This window comes from Durotheca rogersii, assembly GCF_024521655.1.
Source record: "Durotheca rogersii strain YMJ 92031201 chromosome Unknown GGS23scaffold_16, whole genome shotgun sequence".
NCBI classification, from domain to species: domain Eukaryota; kingdom Fungi; phylum Ascomycota; class Sordariomycetes; order Xylariales; family Xylariaceae; genus Durotheca; species Durotheca rogersii.
The window spans coordinates 676,407-701,936 of record NW_026251247.1 but is presented as its reverse complement, the minus strand read 5'-3'; the positions used below and the strand labels follow the sequence as shown (position 1 = coordinate 701,936).

At 51.4% G+C, this 25,530-nt stretch overlaps 6 protein-coding genes across 6 annotated transcripts; 5 read left to right on the top strand and 1 right to left on the bottom strand.

The window, feature by feature from the left end:
• Positions 1 to 1,698: 1,698 nt before the first annotated feature.
• Positions 1,699 to 3,757, top strand: GGS23DRAFT_611468 (uncharacterized protein; the record flags this gene model as incomplete). Its single annotated transcript, XM_051520410.1, has 4 exons — positions 1,699 to 2,009; positions 2,074 to 2,556; positions 2,720 to 3,136; positions 3,209 to 3,757. The coding sequence occupies 4 exons, from the start codon at positions 1,699 to 1,701 to the stop codon at positions 3,294 to 3,296; spliced, it is 1,299 nt and encodes a 432-aa protein (XP_051370572.1). The 3' UTR covers positions 3,297 to 3,757.
• A 153-nt stretch (positions 3,758 to 3,910) lies between these two features.
• Positions 3,911 to 6,417, top strand: GGS23DRAFT_575256 (eukaryotic translation initiation factor 3 subunit D). Its single transcript, XM_051516792.1, has 3 exons — positions 3,911 to 4,293; positions 4,353 to 5,574; positions 5,685 to 6,417. Exons 1-3 carry the CDS (start codon positions 4,080 to 4,082, stop codon positions 5,968 to 5,970), a joined length of 1,722 nt encoding a protein of 573 aa, XP_051370571.1. The 5' UTR covers positions 3,911 to 4,079; the 3' UTR covers positions 5,971 to 6,417.
• A 184-nt stretch (positions 6,418 to 6,601) lies between these two features.
• On the top strand, positions 6,602 to 8,821 carry GGS23DRAFT_575253 (ribulose-phosphate 3-epimerase). The gene is made up of 4 exons (XM_051516791.1): positions 6,602 to 7,011; positions 7,275 to 7,401; positions 7,658 to 7,903; positions 8,013 to 8,821. Exons 1-4 carry the CDS (start codon positions 6,896 to 6,898, stop codon positions 8,280 to 8,282), a joined length of 759 nt encoding a protein of 252 aa, XP_051370570.1. The 5' UTR covers positions 6,602 to 6,895; the 3' UTR covers positions 8,283 to 8,821.
• A 450-nt stretch (positions 8,822 to 9,271) lies between these two features.
• Positions 9,272 to 10,318, top strand: GGS23DRAFT_575248 (uncharacterized protein). Its single transcript, XM_051516790.1, has one exon. It carries the CDS (start codon positions 9,469 to 9,471, stop codon positions 9,919 to 9,921), a length of 453 nt encoding a protein of 150 aa, XP_051370569.1. The 5' UTR covers positions 9,272 to 9,468; the 3' UTR covers positions 9,922 to 10,318.
• An 895-nt stretch (positions 10,319 to 11,213) lies between these two features.
• GGS23DRAFT_575245 (Oxoglutarate and iron-dependent oxygenase degradation C-term-domain-containing protein) lies at positions 11,214 to 14,075 on the top strand. Its single transcript, XM_051516789.1, has 2 exons — positions 11,214 to 11,641; positions 11,729 to 14,075. Exons 1-2 carry the CDS (start codon positions 11,581 to 11,583, stop codon positions 13,777 to 13,779), a joined length of 2,112 nt encoding a protein of 703 aa, XP_051370568.1. The 5' UTR covers positions 11,214 to 11,580; the 3' UTR covers positions 13,780 to 14,075.
• Positions 14,076 to 14,503: 428 nt separating this feature from the next.
• On the bottom strand, positions 14,504 to 16,774 carry GGS23DRAFT_575243 (Metallo-dependent phosphatase-like protein). Its single transcript, XM_051516788.1, has one exon. It carries the CDS (start codon positions 16,751 to 16,753, stop codon positions 14,906 to 14,908), a length of 1,848 nt encoding a protein of 615 aa, XP_051370567.1. The 5' UTR covers positions 16,754 to 16,774; the 3' UTR covers positions 14,504 to 14,905.
• Between the last annotated feature and the right edge of the window lie 8,756 nt (positions 16,775 to 25,530).

The following is a 25,530-nucleotide window of genomic DNA, read 5'->3' as shown; positions in this document are numbered from 1 at the left end:
AGTATATTTGTACGTGGCCAGAGACACGAGCTCCCGCCTTTTACTCCGACGCTTCCGCTGCCTATACACTATGGGAAATGCACCGCTAGCACCGTGGTTCGATATGCGTGACCGACCGCGAGGCGCTCTCTACTGAAGCGGGGATCATCGCATACCTATAGGTACGGGTTCGTACAATGGCATTGTATCATTGCCGGTGCACTCTTCGACTCGGGACGACCCAACGCATGCGGATATCCCGGTTCGACGAATGGCTAAGAGGTAAGTAAGCGATTGTCGGTTCATACGTACACGAGCGAAACTTGACGCGCAATATAGATTCGCGATGGGTAAATCGATAAATAAATAGATAGGCGGACGAATAAATGGCGCCTCTCACCTACAAGGTACTAGTAACCACTGAATTAGCTTGAGGGAAGACGAAGAGGAGAAATAAGAAGCAATGGGACTTGGGGGTGTTTCCCCTCTCGTGCAATTATTGTTTAGCCATACCCGGGGATATCCTCAGTTCATTTCTAAGCACATGCGGTGACGCCGGCTGCCCTTTACAGCTCTGCCAGCCGAGAGGCAACGAGCGTCAACGAGCCGGTGGCTTAGACGTACCACACCGACGGTCGTACCAATTCTTAGGACAAGCCGCAGTGAGATGTACCTTAATGCGGTGTACTCCGGTAGATGTGCGCGGGTATATCAGCCCGGACTTTCGACATGTAGGTACCTCCTAAGGAGGTAATACGCTGTGTGATTCCGTCCACGATAGGAGGTACCTCTCATCTTAGGTACCTAAAACCAAGGGCCTAGAGGGTCGAGCTGCAGGTATAGGCACCCCTTATAGCAGATCAGTAGGTTACTTAACGAAGGATAGGTTCGATTCCTAACAGCGCTACTTGGTAGTCTTCGCTATTTAGCTCCCGCTATAGCATACCAGTGTGCTGGAGATAAGCTACCAGGTGTATTGTGTGTGTACTGAGTACCCGATGTACCTACTTCTAACATACGCGTTGAGAGGTACCTATGTACCTAACCCTGTGCCTTGGGTACCCTTGACGACCGGTCCAATCCGCTGCCAAATCAGGTATAAGAGATCAGTTAGCCAAGCGGGGGAGAGAACAACGACAGGGGTGAGGAATCCCCTAACCTCACTGGCCTAAGCCGATCGTGGGGCGTACCTTTTCCTCGCTGGAGAAGGAGGAAGCAGATGAAGGAAAAAAAAAAGAAAGAAAAGAAAAAAGAAAAGAAAAAGACTTGCCAGCCAGCCCATCGCTATAGAGCGCATCGCCTCAGCCAAAACGGCGGCCTCCTACCCTGCGCTCGTGAATTCACACGGCAACCTGTCTCACTTTGTATCTACTACATACCTCCCTCCCTTTAGCAACGCCTTCGCATAGCGACCGTCATCCCAAAGCGTCGCATCCAACCACCACTGGGCTTCATCCGAGCATTAACACCGGCTCTCGCGACCATCCAGAGCCTCAGAGGTTCGTGGAAAACGTGATTCGTCCCGGGTCATCCAGACATTCTTATATTGCCTCTCGGTACGTAACACCCTCTCACCCCTCCCTCCTGTTCGTAGGTATATACCTACTACGTAGTACGAAGCCTTTCCCGTCCGATTGCCTGTCCACTATTCCATCTCGCCACCCCTATCCCCTTCTAGCGCCCGCACCGCGCACGCTCCGTCGTCCGTGGTTCGCCGCGATGGTCCATGGTCGAACGACTGACCCAGGCTTCGCCAGCAGCTACTCGCCGCCGCCCACACGCTACTCTCCTTCCGACCACAGGACTCCCCTCGGCTCCCTGTACGAACACGTTTCAATGTCGTCGTCCTCGTCGCCCCACGGCGCCCCGTCCGACAAGGGCGCGCTCTCGTCGCTTAACCTCAATTTTCTCAAGTCCCTGAACGAAAAGAAGACGACCCGGGACGGCAACCCGCCGAAGCGGCGAGGTCCGAAGCCCGACAGCAAGCCGGCGTTGACACGTCGCCAAGAGTTGAATCGCCAAGCGCAAAGGTAACCACGACAGCGGCAACCACGGAATGGCGGCAGATGGTTCGTGCTAATCGGCCCTCGGCAGGACGCATCGCGAACGCAAAGAATTGTACATAAAAGCGCTCGAGGACGAGGTGCTGCGGTTGAAAGAGGTCTACAGCAACATCTCGCAAGACAAAGAAAAGCTTGCCGAAGAGAACAGACAGCTCAAGAATCTCCTGCAGCAGAACGGCATAGCGCTCGGCTCGGCCGGCGGCCTGGACGACATCGTTAGCGGCCCGAGCCCCGGATATACCCCCAGCGGCAGCGTGTCCGGGAGCTACGCACCCGGGTCCAACAATGCCTTCACGCCGCTAACGTCGATCTCCGCCCCCTCTCCCATATCGGCGTCGTCGCAGGGGGTCGGCATCCCGCCGCAGGCTCCTCGGGGCGTGAGCCGGCAGCAGCAACACCCGCCACGCCAGCCCGCCCAGGGCCGCGTGGACTACGAACAGGCTGGGATAGATTTCGTCTTAACGTACGAGAACCCCGAAAACCCCTCGCAGGCGTACATATCGCCACCCCCACAGTGAAGGATATATGTGTGTCACCCTTGCGCAGATGATAATGATGATGATATTGATGATGCTGGCACCCCGGAAGAGGAGGGAGTGGAGAAAACTTACGGGCCCTACCCGCGAGGGACGTGGTGCAGTTATGTAATCGCAGCGGCGCTGATGACGACGTTATAGGCTCGAGAGACCTTGCATGGATCACATACCCTGGCTGCTCGAGAGGGCGAGCGATGCGGGCGGCGAGGCGTGCGGCCACGCGCTCATGGCCTGCTGCCCGCCGGAGCCATTCCCCGAACTAAGCGACGAGATCCCGTTCGGGTACGCGCACAACCGTGTGGGCCAAGGAGGAGGCGGAAGGGGAGGAGCAGGGGTAGGAGGGAGCCAGCAGCTGCCACCGAGCTGCGGCACGTGGGAGCTGTCCAAGGCGGACCTGTCGACGCTCCTGGATCTCAGCAAGAAGCTAGACCTCGACGGCGAGATCACCCCGGTTATGGCTTGGGGCATGATCCTCGCCCACCCGCGCCTGGGGGAGCTGAGGACGGAGGATTTTGAGAGGCTGACCGACGACCTCAGGGGCAAGGTCCGGTGCTACGGGTACGAGCGTCGCTTTTTCCTTTCCCCCCCTTTCCCGTCTGATCGTGCGCATGTATGCTGACGATTCTCCAGATTTGGGGCCGTGATGGAGGAATTCGAAGTCAGGGATGCGCTCAACGCCATATTCCCCCCGAATCCAGAGGTGGGCATGGCGTACTAGGTGGACGGGCTGATCTCAGTGGGGGGTGAGGGTTCCGGCGTTGATACTTCTTCACAAGCTGTCTGTATAGTATCTACACGTATATCTGTGTGTGTATGTATCATCTATACTATATAGGGAGGTATGCGTGTACCCAGTGCGACATCGAGCCACGATGACAACCGTAGAAAAACATAGCAGGTCACGACGAGACGCACACGTACTTCGTGAGGGTCGACAGGTCGAAATAACCCGCTACCACGTGGTTTTTTGCCCTTCGCCGACGGTTTCGAGTCTCCAACGGCGAAGTTTACCTATAAAGACGACTAGTATGGGTATGAATTCTACGTATCTAGGAGTAGCAATGACCCTAGAGACGGATATAGGGGATATATAGACGGGCAAGGAAAGGGGCACAAATGCTGGTTAGGTGCTCGTATCTGCCGGCTACGAGGTGTGCCCTACCTAGAGGCAACATCCACCCTACCGTAGGTACCTAGGTACCTAATCCCTCAATATATGCATACATGGGTGTAAATTCACGGTATTACAATGTGCATAAACCTATGTATTTATGCGCACCCCCCTTCGGACTTTCCCATGACACCCCGCCGTTGTCAATGGCCCCACACCCCACCAAAAGGTTTCTGATTTTCTGGCAAAAAAATATTCGCTATAGACAAAATCTTGCCTCAGCGACCTACTAAGGCAAGGAAACCTAGAAAAGAGCAACAAAGCCCAAGATCTCCGGCGAATACAAATACAGCGTGCAGTCCAGAGAACCCAACGCCTTCGCCGCCCGATATGGCGTCCACTTCTCTGGCCGACCTCATCGCGGCCCTGCCCGAAGGCGACGGATGGGGTCCCCCCCCAGTAACCGATACGACTCTAAACGGCGTCCCGTACGCGCCCTTCTCGAAAGGCGACAAGCTGGGCCGTATGGCAGATTGGACCGCCGACGGGAAAGATGGCAGAGACGGCCGCGGTGGTCGCCAGCAGTACAACCGCAACTATAGAGGTATGATAGAGTTCCGGATAGGCTGTCGACTTCCGATACTGATACGGATCTCGCTATAGATCAGCAGATTTACGGCGCCGGTAGCGCTCAGCTCTTTGCCGCCCCTGTTGCCGAAGACGAGAATACGTTCTCCGTCGTCAGCCGAGAGACCACCAAGACACGATATGGCCGAGGGGCCGTCTTCACTCGTGGTCGCGGACAGCGGGGCTCCCGTGGCGACGCGAGAGGCGGCCGGTCCCAACCCCAGCGCTCTGGCCGTGGTGGCCAGTCGGGTTACGGGTATGACAACCGCGGCGGGCGTTCGAACGCGCCTCGTGGCCGCCGCTTTGGGTGGAAGGACTACGATAAGCCGGCCAGAAACCGCGATGCGTCGATCAACATCAAATCCGACTGGCAACTATTGGAAGAAATCGATTTCAACAGGCTGTCCAAGTTGAACCTCGATGCCGACGACGGTGAGGATATCGACAGTTACGGCTTCCTCTACTACTACGATCGATCCTTCGACAAGCAGCCTGTCAAGGCAGCCGAGCGGAAGCTGGTCCCCCTCGACCGTGCCGCCTACAATGTCACGACCTCGTCAGACCCCGTTATCCAGGAACTGGCGGATAAGGATGAGGCTACCATCTTCGCCACCGACAACATTCTCTCGATGCTCATGTGCTCCACCCGCTCCGTCTACCCATGGGATCTCGTGATCGTCCGACAAGGCAACAAGATCTTCCTCGACAAGCGCGATAATGCTGCGCTTGACATGGTGACGGTGAACGAGAACGCCGCGGACGCGCCCATGGAGGCGTCGGACGGCAACAAGGATAGCATCAACCAACCCGGCGCCCTCGCGGAAGAGGCCACTTACATCAACCACAATTTCGCAAACCAGGTCGTCCTAGAATCCGAGGCCCATAAGGTCGACATGAATCACGAGAACCCGTTCTACAACGCCTCAGAGGAGACGGAGCCGCCGGCTAGCAAGGCTTACAAGTACCGCCGATTCGATCTGTCAACGAGCGAAGAGGATCCGATGTATCTCATCGTGCGAACCGAACTAGACGCTGTGCAGAAGAACGCTATCAACGGAGAGGACCAGTTCGTGACCGTTAAGGCGCTTAACGAGTTTGACAGCAAGGCACAAGGTAGCGGCGGTGCCTTGGACTGGAGAGCTAAGCTAGTCAGCCAGCGCGGTGCGGTCGTGGCGACGGAGATGAAGAACAACAGCGTTAAGCTCGCCCGGTGGACGGTGCAGAGCATCTTGTCCAAGGCCGACGTGATGAAGCTTGGGTTAGTACTGGCTGCCTACTTTTCTTTTTCACTTCACTATTACCCAGCTCTCACGTCTCGTTCCGCGCGTACCCTGTTGTGCATTGGCTAACCTGCGTACGCCTCTCTAGTTTTGTTTCTCGAGCTAGCCCCAAGTCAAACGATAAGCACGTGATCTTGGGCGTGATCGGCTGGAAGCCTAAGGATTTCGCCAACCAGATGAACTTGTCGCTATCTAACGGCTGGGGTATCGTGCGCACGATCGCGGATATGTGTCTGAAGCGCGAGGACGGTAAGTTCGTGCTGGTCAAGGACCCTAACAAGTCGATTCTCCGCCTATACGAGGTGCCCGCCGGCAGCTTCGACGAAGAGGGAGAGGACGAAGCGGCTGGCGGGACGGAGGCCGTAGAGGAGTAAAGCCTCAAATCCGATGCTTTGTTTGCCAGGGCCGGGATACCTTATCAAAAAGAGGTGGGGGACTGGGAAGAGGTGGGACGGGGGTTTTGGACCGGGATGTAGGGAATTCTTGCGGGCAGGACACCTAGAGGTAGAAGGCTACACCTACCTATCTACTCAAAATATAGGTATTCTTAACTACCCATGGCAGATCCACGGGGTATGATGCCTCGCATAGAAGCAAGGAATAAGTAGGGATTATCTGCGCTGAATGTTATAGTGATGGGGAAACAGGGAATCCAGGGAATAGCAAGGAGGAAGCGATAAGGCGATAAGGATGGAGTATGGAGGGGTGGCAACCCCCTGCTCTCGCTAATACACACTTACCTAGACCTACCATATACCGTATCCCGAATACACCACATTCATTACGGTGTGTAATTACACGTCAAGATATACTTAGGTGGGTACATCATTCGTGACAGGTATTAGGAGCATATTAAGGTGTCTAAGGGCACATCCCGCTGTACCACACATTACGTACAGTGCAGTAAAGTAGAGTACAGTACAGTATAGTACGTGTCTGGTAACTCCACCGCTATCTCTCGCCCGGGCCGCCCGTCCCGCCATCCAACATAAATCACATTTTCCTCGGCCTGTATCGACGTGTTGCTGCACCCCGTACCTGGCGTACGTCTCATCCGTCCACCTATCTACCTACCTGACGTCTCACTCGTCTCGCTGTTAATCTACTCGGACGCAACCTCGCCATTCGGGATCATCGGTCTGCGCACAGTAGGCCTCTCTTGATTCGCGCGAACGACCGCATTTCCAACCTTACGCGAGCGGTACCCGGCAATCCGCGGACATACCTATCACACGCGGCCCCCGCTCGCTTCCCCCCTCCCCCCCCCCTTCCCACAGGGCGACAGGACGGACAGAGACCATGGCGCCGAAGGCGATAATAGCACCGTCGATCTTGTCGGCAGACTTCGCCCAGCTGGGCGCCGACTGCGCGAGGACCATGGACCAGGGTGCCGACTGGCTTCACGTAGATATCATGTATGTGTGTTGGATGCCACCCCGACCGCTTCGCTTACCTGCTTTGCCCGCGCAAGCCTGCTACCTACCGGCCGTCCCCCAGCGAGCCTGCTTGCACGGAAGAGAGCGCGTTTGCGGTGGACGAATAAGCAGAGGCAAAGAGGGGGGGGGGGAGGTCGAGGGAGATGATGATACGAACGCTGCCCCGTCTGCCCCTTTTTTCTTCTGTCCCGGTTTACGCGGTACGGTAGACTAACGCGAGGAGCGTCTGCGTGATTTGCTAGGGACGGCCACTTCGTACCCAACATCACCTTCGGCGCGCCGGTGGTAGCCAAGATCCGGCCGCACGTCGACAGACCCGACGCGAAGTACGGGCGCGGGACGTTCGACTGCCATATGATGATCGCCGAGGTATGTGTATGCGCTGCCGCGAGAGGAGGGAATAGGGGTAGAGATACAAAAGAGGATTCATCCGCGCCCCCTTTTACCCATATCCCGCCACTCCCTTCTCTTCGATATGCCTCTTCTCGACGTCGAAAAGGTGGCGAATAATACTCCCCAAAGGAAAGAAAAGGGGAAAATCTGTGTAAAGGAGGAGAGAGGAGAGAGGGGGAAGTGATGGGCCTAAGAAACCAAGTGCTAACTCACGGGCTTTGAGTGAGAATAGCCGAAGAAGTGGGTGAAGGAGTTCAAGAAGGCGGGCTGCGACTTGTACTGCTTCCATTACGAGGCCGCCTTCTCGAGCGCGGCCGAGAGCCCCGAGGCCAAGACGGACGCCCGCACAAGTCCCAAGGAGCTGATACGCTACATACACGACAATGGCCTACTGGCCGGCATCGCGCTGAAACCCGCCACCGGGGTCGAGGTCTTGACGGAGATTCTCGAAAACCCCAATCCCAATGAGCGGCCGGATGTACGTCTCCTCTTCTCTCTCTAACCCCCCTTTTTATTCTATTTTTAGAACCCCGCGATGCACTGGTTGCCTTTTCTGAGCATCCTCGACTCACTGGTGTGGATGATAGATGGTCTTGATCATGACGGTGGAACCTGGGTTCGGCGGGCAGAAGTTTATGGCGTCGGAGCTGCCCAAGGTGCAGGCGCTGCGGGAGAAGTACCCGGACCTCAACATCGAGGTGGACGGGGGCCTGGGCCCGGGCACGATCGACCAGGCGGCCGACGCGGGCGCCAACGTCATCGTAGCCGGCAGCGCCGTGTTCGGCGCCAAGGACCCGGCCGAGGTCATATCCCTGCTGCGGACGGCGGTGGACCAGAGGTCGGCCGGCAAGCTATGACGGAAGGAGAGGCGACGGGGTTTGCGGTGGCAGCGCAAGGCAAGGCGAAGAAGGAGAGGAGAAGGGAGTGGGAACCGGAGAAAGGGCTACGGGATGTCTACGGGACTAGCAATGCGCGAGATCGTAAATCCTCTTCCTCCAAAGGGGTACGCGGCGGTCCGGCCGACCCATCGTCATCACCCGCCCCGCCGCAGAGAACGAACGATCTAGACCAAGTTAATCATTATCTCCCCGTCTATACATAAACAAAATATCGGCTATCTGCGTGCGCGAGTACTGCGTAGTCCCTTGCTACCCCGGATCTCAAATTCGTCTGCCTTGCTGAGCGCGTAGGGATAACCCCCCAAACCTATTTAGTTTCTTGTTGCGCCATGGCCGTTCTCGGCGTGCGATCCTTACCCCCGAGAATGGTTCTTTTAGGAGGTACGCGTATAGGCGTCTGTACTAGAGGGGTAAAGGGGGAAAGGGAGGAGTGGGATTCAATGCTGCGGCGGCGATACTCTCCTGCCGAACGCTGTACCCCCTTTATTATTTGGTAGGTACTGTTACTATCACGATGCCCCCGCCCCCTATCTTCGGGCGCGCTTCGAGGCGGGAGGCCAGCGGCTCGACCGCCGGCAAGGCTAGGATGCGCCGGCGGGAACCGAAATCCCACGGGTGGAGATAGAGGGGGGCGCGTATAGGGGCGCGGAAACCTAAGCGCTGGGGGGGCACTGCGCTCGTAGTGGAGGACGGGGCGCGCCTATAGATAGATAGATAGATAGGCAAGCCAGCCTAGCGGTAAAGCGGGATCCTAGTTCCCCGTCGACGGCAGCCCCCAACCGGTGTAGCCACCGATGGGGGTTGTTGGCACTAGAGACTGGGTGGGGCTATGGGTGGTTAGAGCTCGGGGGCAGTTAACGGCGTCGATGAATCTGTCTAGGGATATTAATGACGCGGCTCATGTAAGTAGGTAGAATACCCCATCCCCCACCCCTCCCCCCTTTTTTGTGGCCCTTATCTATATAACGCCGTAACTACACGACTAATATAAGGTCGTTTCTTTTTCTCTAGAGCTATGTGTCCCACGACAATTACAGGCACCCCAACGCTCTATGCTCTCTAGTCCTTGGAATCTGTCTTCAGAAAGGGGGGGGGATAACCGGCCCCCTCTCCCCTTACGGCGGGTTGGTCGCTCGCACCGGCGATGGCTAGCCGCTCCAGACGCGTGCGTGAGCGCGAGCTGATTGGGGGCGGGCCAACTGCCGCAGAAGAGAGGGAGGGCGAGAAGAGAGAGGATATCGCTGGCAGAGTAAGTGTGGGAGAGGCGCGGTACTGGGTAAGAACAGCCAATCTCTGGGCTATATCTCAACTAACCCCCTATCTTACTGGCGTACTTTGTTCATCCTTACTGCTTGGCCGTCTTCGGAAGCAGGCTGACTGGCTAGGAGACTATGTGAACGGAGAAGGCCTAGGTCCCGAAGGGGGGGCTGTTTCCATACTTGCATACTACCCGCCCCCCATCCTTATTTGGCGCTACCGTAACCCTATAACAGCTCGAGCCGGCGGCACCTTGCGATCCGCTGCAGCACAGGGTATAAATAGACATCGCCTACTCATGTGGAAGCGTAGATATAGGAAGAGAGGGGGGGGGGGCTAGAGACTTGACAGTATGATGTGGAGGGGAATCGCCGGTTTCTCGATGCAATAAGGGCAATGGCGATAACTACCATAGGCTTCGAGAACAATGAGATGAAACTTATCATAGGTTAGAGTAGGAGGATAAGACCGGGCTCATGGAGCGGGACCGAGACCGGAACCGGGTATGGGGCCCGAAGGCTGTGGCCGCCATACGATGTGATCATTATAATATAGGAGCCGGGAAATGGGCGGACCTAGTAACGGAGAAGTCTAACTACCTAAGCATCAAGGCGTACGGATACTAGAGGAGGCACGTATAGGCCCCGACTATCGGGGGATGGGTGAGTTGTTGGCTTTCCACGGCATCCGGTCCCCCAGCGCGCGCCACGAACCCCCCCCCCCCTCCCCTTCCCCGGATGTCCGCATTAGCGAGAATAGAGTAGTGAGAGAGCGAGCCTACTCTCGCACCACGAGGATGCGGCCACAGAGCCCGTTTCGCTTAGCCGCCCGTGCGGTTTCACCGGAGGCTTAGAGGGGAAAGGGGGTCTGGCAGGGCACACATTGCGTGATCTGCCTATACGTATGCAGCCCGACAGGGAGACGGACGGGCCTCTCGCGAGCCGGGACTGGTGGGCGCTTGATCTGCTCGTCCCTTATGCGGCCGCAACTAGTCAGAGTAGGGGACGCAGCGATCTAGGCGGGTTCCCAGGTAAGTAGGTATGCTGGCGAGACCGATCCTGTATTCCGGGTAGGACTTCTGGACGCATAGCGGGCAGCGAAAGGAGAGCTGATAGGCGTGGTTCCCGAGCGAGGTGAGCGAGCGCAGTAGCCGTGGCGGCAACGAGAGACATCGGGGGACAGGATTGGGGAATAGAACAGGACGCAGGACTCTGTCGTCGTCGTCGTCGTCGTCATCGAGGTTTGCGTGGGATATTCGAGGAGGGGCGGTGGATGATGGTCTTATAGGTGCGCATACCTGCAGGTATACTGGAGGTACCTATACAGCTACGTTATAGAGGTAGGTATATTCAGATATAGGAGGCAGGAACCCACTACAACATGGGGAAATGCATCCACTCAAATAGGCACATGCCTACCTTAGGTACCTGTAGGTACACGTAGACGCTCTGTAGATAGGTATATGTACCTCTCTCCTAACGCATAGGTAGGTATAACCTAGCCTACTCATAGTGGAAGTGGCCGACGGTCCTATGTGGGTCTGACGATGCGGGACCCACACGAGCTCCGACGATGGCGGGAGGAGAGAAAGCGATAGAGAACGGGAGGGGAGCAAGACGATTTTCCACTGGTTTTCTTTTTTCTCTTCTTCTCCCTGCCAACTCCCTAGAGGTATCCGTAGCTTAGGTATAGGTACCTACATTTGGTTTTTCCCCCATAGCAAAAATAAGACAAAATAAAACACAAACCAAAAATACAGCCGACATAGGTATAACACCCCCAACAACCCCCCCTCCTAAAAAAAAAAAGAATTATTCAAAGACAGGCCGTGGGATCGCCAACCAAACCATCCGACAACTTCGCACAACCCACCTCACCACGACGCACACCCACTACGATTTTCGTAAAATAACCCACGGACTCTCTCTGCGCTCCCTACGCACTTTTCCCATTGGCACACACAACGCTACCCAGCACGAGTCCAGCTCGACCGCCCAACATGAAGCGCAGAGCCCAGTCGCCGCCTGTCAGCCAGAACCCCGTCAAGAAGTCCAAGACTTGTAAGTCGCCTGCCCGGTCTATCCTCGCATCGTATGATCGAGCCGCAAATTTTTATGCTAGCCAGCGCCCGCTGACCACCGCCGCAGCGCTGGGTAGCGACGAGGCCAGGAAGAGCTTTAGGAAGGGCCTCTTCGACCGCGACGTCCTGGACCGGTATACGCGCGCCTACGCCAAATCCGCCCCTTACAAGCACAGCGTCATCAGCGAGCTGATCGACGACAAGCTGCTGCGGGCCGTGCGCGAGGAGATCAAGAACAACGTCTCCTTCACCCCCAAGGAGACCGACATCTACAAGATCCACCAGTCCGGCGACCTCGCCAACCTCGACGGCCTCGACGACGACGCTCTGGCGAAGCTGCCCTCGCTGCTTGCCCTCCGCGACGCCATGTACTCCCAGTCCTTCCGCGACTACGTCGCCCACATCACCGGCTGCGGCCCCTTGAGCGGCACCAAGACGGACATGGCCATCAACGTCTACACCCCCGGCTGCTTTCTCCTGTGCCACGACGACGTGATCGGCAGCCGCAAGGTTAGCTACATCCTCTACCTGACCGACCCCGACATCCCCTGGAAGCCCGAGTGGGGTGGCGCGCTGCGCCTGTTCCCCGTGCAGACCATCGAGGGCGAGGACGGCGAGGTGGCCAGGATGCCCGCGCCTGACGTCACCAAGATCATACCCCCGGCTTGGAACCAGCTGAGCTTCTTCGCTGTCCAGCCCGGCGAGAGCTTCCACGACGTCGAGGAGGTATACCACGCCGAGACGAAGGAGCAGCTAGAGAAGGAAGGAGGCAGGGTCCGCATGGCTATCAGTGGCTGGTTTCACATCCCGCAGGTCGGAGAAGACGGATACGTCCAAGGCGCCGAGGAGAAGCTGGCCAAGAACAGCGGTCTGATGCAGCTGCAGGGAAACCCGGACCAGTACGACGCGCCTCGGGCCCAGCCGGTCGCCGTCGAGCAGCCGGGGTCGAGTCCCCAACAGGAATTCGACGAGGCCGACCTCGAGTTTCTGCTCAAGTACATGGCGCCCACCTATCTCACGCCCGACACTCTCGAGCAGGTCCTGGACCGCTTCGAAGAAGACTCGAGCATCTCGCTCCCCAACCTCCTCGGCAAGAAGTTCGCGAAGAAGCTGCACGACTTCGTCGCCGCGCAGGATCGCGCCCCTCTGCTCGAAGATAGCGCCGAGATCGAGAAGGGCCCCTGGCGCGTCGCGAAGCCGCCCCATAAGCACAGGTACCTCTATCTCCGGCCGGGTGGTGCCGCCGCCGCCACTACGAACGGGAAGTCCAGGGGGGACGAGGAAGACTCGCCCATCCGGGAGCTCCTCGAGGACTTTCTCCCGAGCCCGCAGTTCCGCCGCTGGCTGCAGATGGCCACGGGCTGCGTGATCGAGAGCCACGACTTCGTCGCGCGGCGCTTCCGGCGCGGTAGGGACTACACGCTCGCTACGGGACACGAGGGCAAGCCGCGGCTCGAGGTGACGTTGGGCATCACGCCCACGAGCGGGTGGGGCGACGAGGAAGACGAGCACGAGGGTGAGGGCAATGGCGATGGCGATGGCGATGGCGACGACAGCGATAACGACGAAGAGGAAAAGGGAAACGGGCCCTCTCCCTCGTCGTCGTCGTCGTCGTCCTCCTCCTCCTCCTCCAAGAAGAAGAAGGGAAAATCCGAAAAAGAAGAAGAAGATGACGGCGACGAGAACGACGGGAACGAAGAAGAGGAAGGGGGACGCGAGGGAGACGCCGGCGGCCAGGAAGTGTACCTGGCGGGGGACGAGGACGCGGCGGACGAAGACGCGGCGGTGTACAAGTCGGGGGTGATCGGGCCGGACGGGGACAACGTGCTGTTCTCCCAGGCGGCGGCGTGGAACCGGATGGCGGTGGTGCTGCGCGACGGCGGGACGCTGCGGTTCGTCAAGTACGTGAGCCGGCGGGCGCCGGGCGACCGGTGGGACGTGGCGGGCACGCTCGAGGTCGAGGAGCAGGACCTGCCGCCGGACGAGGAGGACGAGATGCGCGGCGAAGAAGAGGGCGGCGGCGGCGGCGGGAGGGCGCCGCCCGACGGCATCGACGAGGAGGAAGACGAGTGGAACGGGTTCCCCTCGCCCTCGCCCGACGACAGCGATTCCGACTGACCTCGTCGCGCACGCTGCTGCGGCCGGCGCCGGATGCTGGCCTGTCTAACCCGTCTCTTACCTGTCTAGTCTAGTCTTTTTTTCATGTAGGTACATCGGCCGCACGGGATTCGTTCTGCATCGCGAGGGAGATCGGGAGTTAGGTGACTCGGGGAGTTTTTGTTTTTGTTTTTTTTTATCTGTCACGTAGCAATTGAACCAGCCTATATAAGCCTACATACCGCAAAGCGTGAATGTAGGCGTCTACGTTTTACGTGACATTATCTATATATCTATGTCTTCAACCCGGTTCGCTATTCTCTTCTTTTTCTATCCGGACACACACACACACACACACATATATATATTTCACGAAGCCCCCTTCCCGCCCCGTCTCCGTCCCGCGAGACCGCGAACGAGAAGGCATAGTACGCTCAGCGGGTTTGTTTACCTACGAATTTCTCTTCTACGAGCGGCCTCGCGCGGGGGCGACGCAGCGGCAGGGCGAGGAGACAAGAACGGGCGTTAGAGAGTTGGTTGGTTGTTGCCTGCTGCCTGTGACCCATTCGCCGGGCCTCTCACTCTGTTCCTATACGCCTCCTCTCCAACGCGTAGAGAGTAGGTAGGTAGTCGGTAGCAGGCGCACACGTATACGCTCGCGCACCTCTTTATCCCGGGCATATCCGGTGCGCATCTATACCTACCTTGACTTGCGCGCACTACACGGCTGCCCCCCCCCCCCCCCCCGCAAGACGCGCCAATTTGACGTCGTGATAATCATGCCGTCGTATAGTCTACCTAACTTACCTACACACACGTTCACACGCGCACCTCCTCTGCACGGATACGTGTGCTCGTGACAGATGATGAATAGCGGTAAACTCGGCCTACCCGTTGCGCCGTTCCCGTCCCTGGGCCCGTCGAACCGGGCCCGCAACGCCTTCTCGTCTGACCCCGAAAATGTGCGCACGTTGCGCGTACACGGACATGCCCGCCCCTAGACCCGACGAACCCCGTCGATGCGTATATATGTATATGCTTCCAAACCCCTCGCTGATGTGTGGTAAAAAAAAAACCCGCCGAAAAGGACAGAAAGGAAAAAAAGAAACGTGACCGCCCAACCGGGCCGTCCTCTGCTCCGTCTAGTCTAGTCCAGATTCCTCAGCTCGTCTATGCTCCTGGTGCTGACGAAGGCGTGCTTCAGGAAGTGAAGCCAGATCTCGGTGTCCTTCTTCTTCTTCTTGTTCTTGTTCTTCTTTTTCTTGTTCTTCTTCTCGCTCTCGAGCCCGTCACCCGGCGGGTCTCGCTCGTCTTGGTCCTCGAACCGCTCGGCGAGGTCGTCGGAGCTGCTCGACGAGGTCTGCCCGATCCGATGGGCGAGCCGCAGCAGGCTCTTCACCGTCAGGTCTTGCAGCCCGTAGATCCTGTCGTCGAACGTGGTGTACTCGACCTCGAAGCTGAACTCCTTCGGCCGGGGCACGTCGGACTGCGGCTTCTTGTCCTTGTGCTTCCCCGCGTTCCACCCCGCCGACGACGCCCAGTCGGCTTCGCGGCCGTCGCCGATGTCGTTGTTGATGTACGTCAGGTTGGCGTAGTACTGCGTGAAGCCCAGGAACGTCAGGGGCTGAGGGAAGTACGCCGGGCCTGGTAGGGCGTCCTCGGCCGGCGGCTTTGGAATCCCTACACGGGAGGTCTTGAGTCCCCCTCTGCCCTTCTTCTCATCCCGATTCCTTTCCTCGATCCTGACATCTTGTTCGCTGCGCAGTTCGAGGTTGCGCGATCCGGGCTCGAGAACCAAGGATTTACCACCGGCGGGCCTGTTGCGGACTGTGTCCACCCAGGTTGGGGTATCTTCGATTCCGGTGATGTTGTACTCGAAAACTCGAAGAGAGGGGAAATAGTTTGGAACCACACTCGGGCTAATGAGAGAGAGCTGGTATCGCTCCGCCCACGGGCCGCCCAATTTGTCCTTGTTTTTCCCGTGCTTCTTCTTTTTCTTGCCCGTCTCCTCGATGGCTTTGCCGATGGGGTTCGGCAATTTAGACCAGTTATCCCGTAATTCCATGAGGTAGTCCGTGCTCGACTCTACCGAGAATTCTTCCTCCATGGACTCGCGGATGGCTACCGTTTGGTGAGATTCGGGTTCCATCAATGCGAGGTCGATTTCATGCGTATCTTGCAGCAGGAAATGGTCGATGTTCATATGGCCATACAAGGAGCCGGCGACCACGTCCCGATACTGCTGCAGCCAGAGAGTATATTTCTGCCAGCACGTCTCGTCCCAAAGCTGCTTTCCCTCAGTTCTTGCGGGAGGTACGTGCCCCATGAGAATGGCCTTCATGCCACGATCTCGGAGGAACTGCAACTGGACCTGGAGCCACTCGAAATGCTTGTACCCGGGTTCCGACGGTTGTGTACAATCATCAACCCCCGCATTGCGGTCAAAGAAGTACATGGTGTTGAGACTGAAGACGGCAAGCTTGTCTGGGATGACCTCGGCGAAGAACCAGCCTCCATATTCAAAGGTGTGCCGCTGAGCTTCGGGGATGAAGCTCTGCCAGATGTCATTGTAGTCTCTGAGAATCTGGTTCGGGCCCGGCATCAAGATGTTATGTGGGTAGATATCATTGTTACCGAAAGTTGGGACAACGGGGACCACCAAGCCCTCGGTATCCGAAAATGTGCTGACGAACGAATTTGCGATTCTACGGTTCATAGCTAGGATGTCCGCATTGCGGCGGGGTAGTCGCTCGTCGCTGTCGTGGCGGGCCGAGTCGCCGGTCCAGACGACGAAATCAATAGAATCTTTCAAATTGGCGGCGACCCAATTGAGGGTCGCATCGACCAGCGCTAAGGGCGAATCGCAATCCGAAGTTTCGGCGCCGTAAGTGCCAGCAGGGCCAACGCCTCGGTGACATGCGATGTTCTCTTCGGTGGACGTGTGCACCTTGTAATCCTCGTCAGGATGCAGATCTGCACACGAGGCGCGAGACATCCATTAGTCTTCAGATCCGAGATGAGAGGGTGGTATGCGGTGGGTGCGTTGCAACTGTACCTGTAATATGAAGGAACCGACCGTGCAGCTTGCGGTGCGGTGCGGAGTGGTGCTGGTAGCTGCCGTCACGGTCTGCCTGCAGGACGTGTTGAGATCCGGTAGTTGGCGCGCCTATGACGAGGGTCGCCAGCAGGCCGGGAACCGCCCACCACAGTGCGCTTCTGGGCGTCATGTTCGGCCGTCTCTGAAGCTCCAAGAGCGGTAGTAGGTGGTGGACCGGGCGGAGCGCATAGGCGAAGAGGGTGAGAGTGGAGGAGATGGCCGCTTATAACAGCGCAGACCAGAAGAGACAAAGTTCTCAGAAAGAAGGAAGGGAAAAAGCCACTAAATTGCCTCGATCGAATGCCGTAGTCGTCGCACGCAGTTCCGGGCAACCTGCCAGGCCGGGATCGTCGACAGTATTGCAGCGTGGTGAGCTGGGCTGGCAGGGGAGCCAATAAAACCCGTCCCCAGAACCAGGGCGCGAATCTCTTCAGCTCAACAAGCCCCTGGTGGATCGCGGGCGATATTAGCAGATCGATTCTGCTCTGGTATGGCACACCTGGGTCCTTCACGAAACACGAAGAACACCAAATGTCGCACGAGATCTCTCTAGTCGTCCCCCTCTCTGTCGGACGGCGAACAAAGGCGAGCCGCGGGCGTCTTTTTAAAAGATTTGGCTGTGCTCAGCGAGACACCCTCCTTGAGGCTGAAGGCTGACGTCGGGCGACGAATCACGTAGCTAGATTTCGCACGTGTAGAGAGTCAATCGCAGAGAAGACAGCTCGGGCAATGAGACCTCGTCCAAGTCCGCCACACCAAACCCACCCAGTGCCATCCACGACCGGCACACGACGCCGTCCCTTTTCCCCCGAGGAGCACACCCACCTGCTACTTGGGAGGCTAGTATCCTGTCTACCTGCCGGGGTCATCTGCATCCGAGTTGACGCACAACAGGATCATCAGATCTTCTAGCGGGGGCGATGGGAGAGACGGCGGGCGACGCGGAGATGGGGTAGGTGACTCTCTCTCTTTCGTTTTAATCTCTACTATCTTGCCGGGCCCAACACGCAAGGGAGCGCCAAGTCCAGACAGCCATCCGAATGTTGACCGCAGGTCATCACGCGTACTTACTTTAAGCAAGAAAAAAAAAGGGTTCGGTTATCCTTAGTCCTAGCCTAGCCAGGTTGGCTGGGGGTGACGTTAGATTCCGCGTCTCCCAGCATGATGCAACCGGCGCAGGCCGAGTCCGCAGTCGACGACGACGACGGGCATCCAACGGCGAAGAAACGTGTCCATAGAGATTCCCTTGGCCAGACTCAGGACAGCAAATGTTGAATACAACGTGAGGATGCTCCCGTGATTTGCAAGCGTAACACAACATATCCCATAGAAAATGGACATGGCATTGTAGATGATGAGGACGAGAAGGTGGTGCAGACAGCGTTGTGATTTTAGTTAATTATTCCAGTCCACCCCCGGAATAAGAATAACTAAAACAAATAGAATAATAACTAAACTAAACTAAAAAAAAATTTCTACGGAATAAAAATAAACTAAATTAACTAAGGATTAACTAAATTAACTAAAAAAAACTAATATTTTAAATATTTTTAGCATTTGTAATAATTGAAATTTGAAATTTTATTTTTCTTTAAAAATTAATATATATATAATACGTTATAAATCGTTTATATAGATTATTAATAATCTAAGAAAAATCTAAAACTTTTTTTTATTAAATTAATAAGTAGAATATAAAGATTTTTAAAAAGTTTTTATATATTTCTATAAATTTCTACAAGTTTCTTTAATATTCTTTATATTATAAATTAGGTTAACTTAATAATAAATCGAACTTTCGAGATTAAATTACTTATTATTATAAAGATCTCATTATGTAATACTAGAAACTTCTAGAAATATTGCTATATATATAAATATTTAATAGTTTTCTAAAGGTTTTTATTTTCTCCCTTTTAACCTTACTTTATCGTACGAAACTCTAAGCTATATAATTTGATTTTTATATCATTATAAACTTTAACTTCGGCTCTATCAACTTATATATCAAATCAATATTATATAATGAATATTAAGAGTTCTTCGATCTTAAAAAATATTATAAATAAATCTCGAAATTGATTATTACCTAATACAGTTAAAGAGCTTATTTTATTAAAGAATTCAAAGGTTAAAGATGTTAAAGAGTTTAAAAAGTTAATAGAAAACGAAGAACATATGGAGGAAGAGATAGAAAATAACAAAGATTGATTTTTTTTAAATATAATAAATATAATACTAAGTTAAGTATTAAAGTTATTAGAGTTTAGGTATCTAAGTAAAGGTAAAGGGTTAGGGTTTAGGTAAGAGTTAGTATTTAAGTAACTGATGGTTTATTAGCGATCGGAGGACATTACAAGTACCCCCGTACCTATGTAGCATATAAGGGATAGCCTTCCTACCTCGAGTCATAGGTAGATACCTCCTAGGGTAAATACCTTAATATAACTAGTCTTACCTATTTATTTTATATTGTTTTAGTTTACTTACTTTATTACGTACGTATACCTACTAATACTAATTAGTATTACTAGATTTAGTAATATAGATTAGTAAGGTTAAAAGAGTTACTATTATTTTAACCGGAAGAATTATTACCGTAGTAATATAAGCGATAATAATAAATTTCTTCTATAAATATTAACCTTCTACCGACCCTACGACCCTCCTTCTCCTCCTAGCTTTATTAACCTTCTATCGTTCCCTACGAATATATCCCTCTTCCTATTCCTTTTAACTTTTTCGTTAATAAACGGATAAGCCGTTTTTCTTTTTACCCCTTATATTAAATAATAGCCGTCGTTATTATATTAGACTAGAAGAGGCTAGAAATATCGGCCTAGGGCGTTACCCGAGGCTAAGGGTAATAATCGTAGGTTTCCTAAGTATTATAGTTACCGCTACGAGTACCTTAGGAAGAGGATTAACCCGATATCCCCGAATTTCTAAAGGCAAGGGAAGAACTAATAAAATTCCTTAAATTAATCGTAGGCCGTCCCTTTAAACTACTTATCTAGTAATTCGATTCCATAGCCGTATAATAGGAAGAGATTAATCCCGTAACGGTAACCTCCCGCTAGAAGTTAACCTAGGTACTTATAATACTCGCCGAGTTTAAAAGCTCCGATAGTAATATCCTTAACGTACGTACGACCGAGGAAATAATAAGGGAATACTATAATAAGTTCCGGGGCTTTATTATCGATAACTTCGAGTAAATGCCTCCCTTATTACGCGTAGGTTTAAGAATTATTCTAATGAAGTAAGGGATTTACGTCGGTAGGAGTAACGCTAAGTATTCTAGGGAACTCGTTAACTTAGTTTAGGAGGTTAAGCCGTTAATATAGGATTTTAAGGAATTAGAAATAGCTAAAAAGAAATAGCCTAACGCATTAGCTTAACGAATGCTAATAATTAAAACTAACTAAAGAATAGTCTACCCGGAGCCGCCCGTATCCGCCCGATTAAGTCTTTCTAGACTACCTTCGTTATAGTTTAGTTAAGCGGTAATAAAGTTATTAAAGTAATAAATTCCCGCTTCTTTTCGAAGAGCTACTTACGGAGGTAACCTTCCGTTTATTCCTATTAATCCGTAATTCTAAATCCCGTTTAAATATAGCTTCTTCGGTTTAAACTTTCCTACTATACCGGAACGGTTATAACCGATAGGATTAACGGGATTAATAAAAGGCTAATAGGAATCGTTACCTAACGAACCTCCTTTAGTACCTCGTATTAAATAGCCTAAACCTCCTTCCCTTACTTTTCCTCGGGCCGATACCTTATCGACGCTTAATAACCCCCCTTTTAAACCGGACGTACCTCGTTAATAAGTACTACTATAAGTACCCCCGTAGGTACTACCTCGACCGCTATAGCCGTAGCCGCCGTCCTTCGCGCCTTCCCCTTCCCCTACCGGATACCCGTATCCGTTATATTTATCCTAAGGATATCCTTTATACGGATACTAAGTATACCCGCCGTATCCGCCGTACCCGGTACTAGGCTTTTAAACTAGATATAGCCTATATAACCCGTAGATATTACTATCCCTCCTTCCTTTATTATATTTAATAATAAAAGGAAACGAGCGAACTAAAGAACGAACGGTAATCCCCTAAGGAAACTAATACGTCTTCCCCGGGCTAGGACTTAACTAGACCTTAGGATATTAACCCTTAATAAGTTACCTAAACGAAGGATAAGGACCCGGGTAAATCCTAAGAGGTTACGCTTTCTCTTTTCCGATGGGATAATCGCGTACGCCGGGAATTAAATCCCTTCGTATACCAGAAGCCGAACTACTACTACGGTAATCTCCTATACCTATTAGGAATTAGTAGGAATAAACCTATTACGATATTCCGCTTATTAGAGTACTAAACGAACTATGCCTTCCGACGATCGTAAAATACTTTAAGAAGGCGTAGAATAAGGAGAATAACTATACGGAGGAGGTATACGATATCCTAGAGGATAAGTTTAGGTTTTTTTTAAATATATACTATACTACCGGGATCCGATAAATATAGTTTTACGTTATTTTTTCGATAATTTTATTAGGACGAATAGCTATTTACTTCTTATATAACGTATTAAGATATTAATGCTTCGCCGATATATATCTCGCTATAAAACGTTATTTTAATATAGAATAAAATAAGGTCTAGTATTATTACGATTAAACGGCTATTACCTTCTATAGTACGAAGGCCGAGAAGGGTAACGAGGATAAGTCGGACCTAGAGGTATTCTAAGCTATATTAAATAAGCTCGCTTTATATTAAAAAGCTCTCGGCCCTAACTTTAAAGGCGAGTAATAACTTATCGCGGTAGTTTACCGAGCTTACCGTAACGTTCCCTAGCTTTAGTACGCTTTCTTCGAACCATCGGTTTACTTTAAAGATATAGCTAGTAAACTTCGTACTTCGATAGGTACCTACGAAAACCTAAAAGGAGTACGCTAATTTATAGTAAATAGCGATAACGACGATAGCGACGAATTTAATTAGTATTACGTCGACCGTAAGTACTATCGTAACGATAAAGGAAGGAGATATTACGATAAAGAAAGAAGGAACCGGCTCGGGTAACGACGAATATAGAAAAGAAGGTATTAGGTATATAAGAAGGAAGGGTACTAATCTATTAAATATACGGAAAAGGAAAGAAAGGAAGTAAAAAAACGGTAAAAGACTAATAAGGATAAGCCTAAGGGTAACTATACGACCTTCCTAGCCGATTACGAGGGAATTAAGGCTATAAAGGAGGTATCGGAATCGGAATAAGAAACCGAACCTAACGCGAGATAACCGTCCGATAGCGAATAATATATAATAGCCGCCTACTTATTTAACTAAGTATTCCGATATCGATTAATTACCTTAAATCCTTCTAACGAATCGGTACTAGGAACATCCTTTATTCTTAATCGATACGTAAAAGGAGTATTTCAAGGCATTATGCCGGATATAAGTATAGTAAGGATATCTACTACTAGAAAAGGGTAATATCTAGCCCTCGCCCGGGAATACCCCGAATAATAACTTAAGATCGACGATACCTAAGTAAAAGAAGCAAGCATTCGATTTAAGGATAGGCTATTCGTTAAATTATTAGGAGCTATATTAATTAATACCCCTTTCGGGTACGTCGACTTTTACGTTATAAAGATAGATACCTTATTCCTTTTATTACTTAAGGATATAAACTACTTAGGAATATACCTTAATAACGTTATAAACTAACTAATTAATAAAAACGATATAGTAATACCCGTCGTACGTAAATAGGGATACCTATAGTTCTAATTCTATAGTAAAGCCTACTTTATTATTACCTACTTTACGGAGGCGGAGCTACGACGCGTTTATACCCGCTTCGGATATCCGTTAGTAAGTAAGCTATATAACCTACTTAATAAAGCCGGCTACGACGTCGCTATCGACGAGATTAAAGTAATTAATAAGTTTTATTATTATTACTAGATTAAGGGTAAGTCGCTATAGAGGTTTAGGTTTAGCCTTAAGGATCCCGATTTAGATTTTAACTACGAAGTCGTCGCCGACGTTATATACTTAGAAGAAAGGCCTATATTCTATTTAATTAACGCTACGATAAGCTTCTAGGTAGCCCGATTCCTTAGGAATATATTAGCCGGCGAAACGTAGAACGCCCTAAAACTATACTAGATCGATACCTATCTAGGACCCCCCGATATACTAACCTACGACGCGGGTACGAGTTTCGATAATACGGAATTTAAAAACGAAGCCCGATTAACCGGCGTTACTTATAAGTAGGTCTTAATAAAGGCTTATTAATCTATCGGTAAGGCTAAGGAATACTATGGCCTAATCCGACGGGCATACGAAATCCTCTTAACCGAAGTCGGGGGCTCGAAAGAATTACGTTTATAGATAGTAATTAAGGCTATTAACGATACGGTAAACCTAAATAATCTAATCCTTATATTATTTATCTTCGGAGTATACCTTAAGATTAATATAGACTCGCCGCTTATAGCGTTATAAATATAAAGAGCCTAGGTAATCTAAAAGGCGATAGCAGAAGTTAAAAGGATAAAGGTATAAAGGTTTATCCGGGATGCCTTTAATATACGTAATAAACCAGATACCTTAAGGACTTTCCCGGGACTACTAGCGCTAGGTAGCGAGGTATTCGTTTACCGAAAGAAAGGCAGGTAGAAAGGACCCTATAAGGTTATCGCGGTTACCGATAAGGACGTTACCGTCGCTTCGAGTATATTAAAAGGTACCTCGATCTTTAAAAGCTTTTACGTTAAACTATACGCCTAGCTTAAAGGAGAATTAACGCCTATTAAAGAACTATAAATCGAACTCTTACGCCGTACGATTAATCCGGGGGATTACGAGGTAATCCCGGAAGAGGAGCTTAATATAATAAATACTAGCTCTTCGTTCGTTAATATAAAAGAGAAGAACGACTATACCCTAGTACTAAAACTACGAGCTACGGGTAAGATCGTTATACCTAATAAGCCTTATAAAGCATCCGACCTAAAGGAGCTAAACGCGTTCTTCGATAAAGGCATTTTTTAACCCGAAATATACGACGGTATAATCTATTAAGGAGTTACTATCTTTAAGTTACGTATGGTTCGAGAGATTAAGGGTAAGAATACCCTAGCGCTATACGAGAAGTCTCGATTAATGGTATAAGGTTATAGAAACCGCGAAAAGGAATCCATTATAACTTACGCGCTTATTATATAAAAGGTAAATTAACGCCTAATACTCGCCCTAGCGCCGATATTCCGTTAGTAGGGCATGGAATTAATAATCCGAGATATTATAATGGCTTATACGTAATTAAAAATACTAATATAACGAACGATCTTCATACGCCTATCATCGGAACTAAAAGATAAATACCCCGAGGAAACCTTACTACGCGTCGTTAAACTACTATACGGATTCGTAGAAGTAGGTATATATTAGTTTAAAACCTACTTAAAGTATTATTAACGGAAATTAAAAATAAAACCGTTAGCGTTCGACCTGTACCTCTTAATTACGCGTACCGAATAACCTTTTAGAGTTATAAGTCTCTAAACGGATAATACCTTAAATATCGGTACGAAGGAGTTCCTTTAATAAGAAGATAAGGCGCTAGTAACGGTAGGAATTAAGGCGAAGCCTTAAAAGATACTTAGTGTTACGGTTTTAAGAGCTGTTCGCTAGGTAAAAGGGTATAAATTAAAGGAATAAAGCTATACGAGGAGGAAAAGAAAGAAAGGTACGCTTTATTAAGGCTACGCCTTTAGGAGCTGGCTATATACGGGAGAAGCGGTTACGTACCTTAGTGCTATACTAACTAAGGTTCTATAATTAGGCGTAACTTATTACATAAGTTTTTTTTTCCGTTAATTAGGGTACTCGAATCGTTTTTAATTAGTAGCGCTCCCTTTCCTTTTTAATTAATTAACCTCCTTTTTATTCCTCCTCTTGCTCTTCTCTTTTTCCTATAATAATAATAGCTTTTCCGCCTCCGCTACCTTAACTAACGTAAGTAAACCTCTTCCTTTACGGCTATTCGTCGCTACTATATTATTACTAAGGCCGTATTTCGTCGGAATATAGCTTTCCTTTTAGCTCGCGCGCTCCGTGGGGTACTCGATTAATTCCTAGTTAACGTAGTATTAATAGATATCCTTCTCTTCGTTTCCCGATTCCCTAGGTCTTTCCGCTCCTACCTCCCGTCGCTTAGTACGACGCCTTACGCTTACCTTTCCTGCCGACGAAAGTAGTAGTAGTAGTATAAGTAGCATCGCCGCCGTAGCGGCCTTAGTAAGGCTAACTTCTCCCGTTTTATTATTCTTTTCGCTTAGCTACGTATTAATCGGTTTTATAGCGAGAGAGCCTCCCTTTTAGCCCTAAGCCCGCCGCCGTAGAGCCCGCCGCCGAAGAGCCCGCCGCCGAGGAGCCCGCCTTCCCGGAGGCTGTCGCCTTTCCCTAGATTCCTATTACTTCGCGTGCGACTACCGCCCCGCGTACGGCTACTATTCCTCGCTCGGCCGCTACTCGTCCGGCGGACGCCCGCGCCTTTCCCTACCGTCGTTACGTAGGCGCCTTACGTATTTACTACGATAAGGAGAGCCGGGGCCTGGCGTACGCGGAGTACGCGGCTAGCGG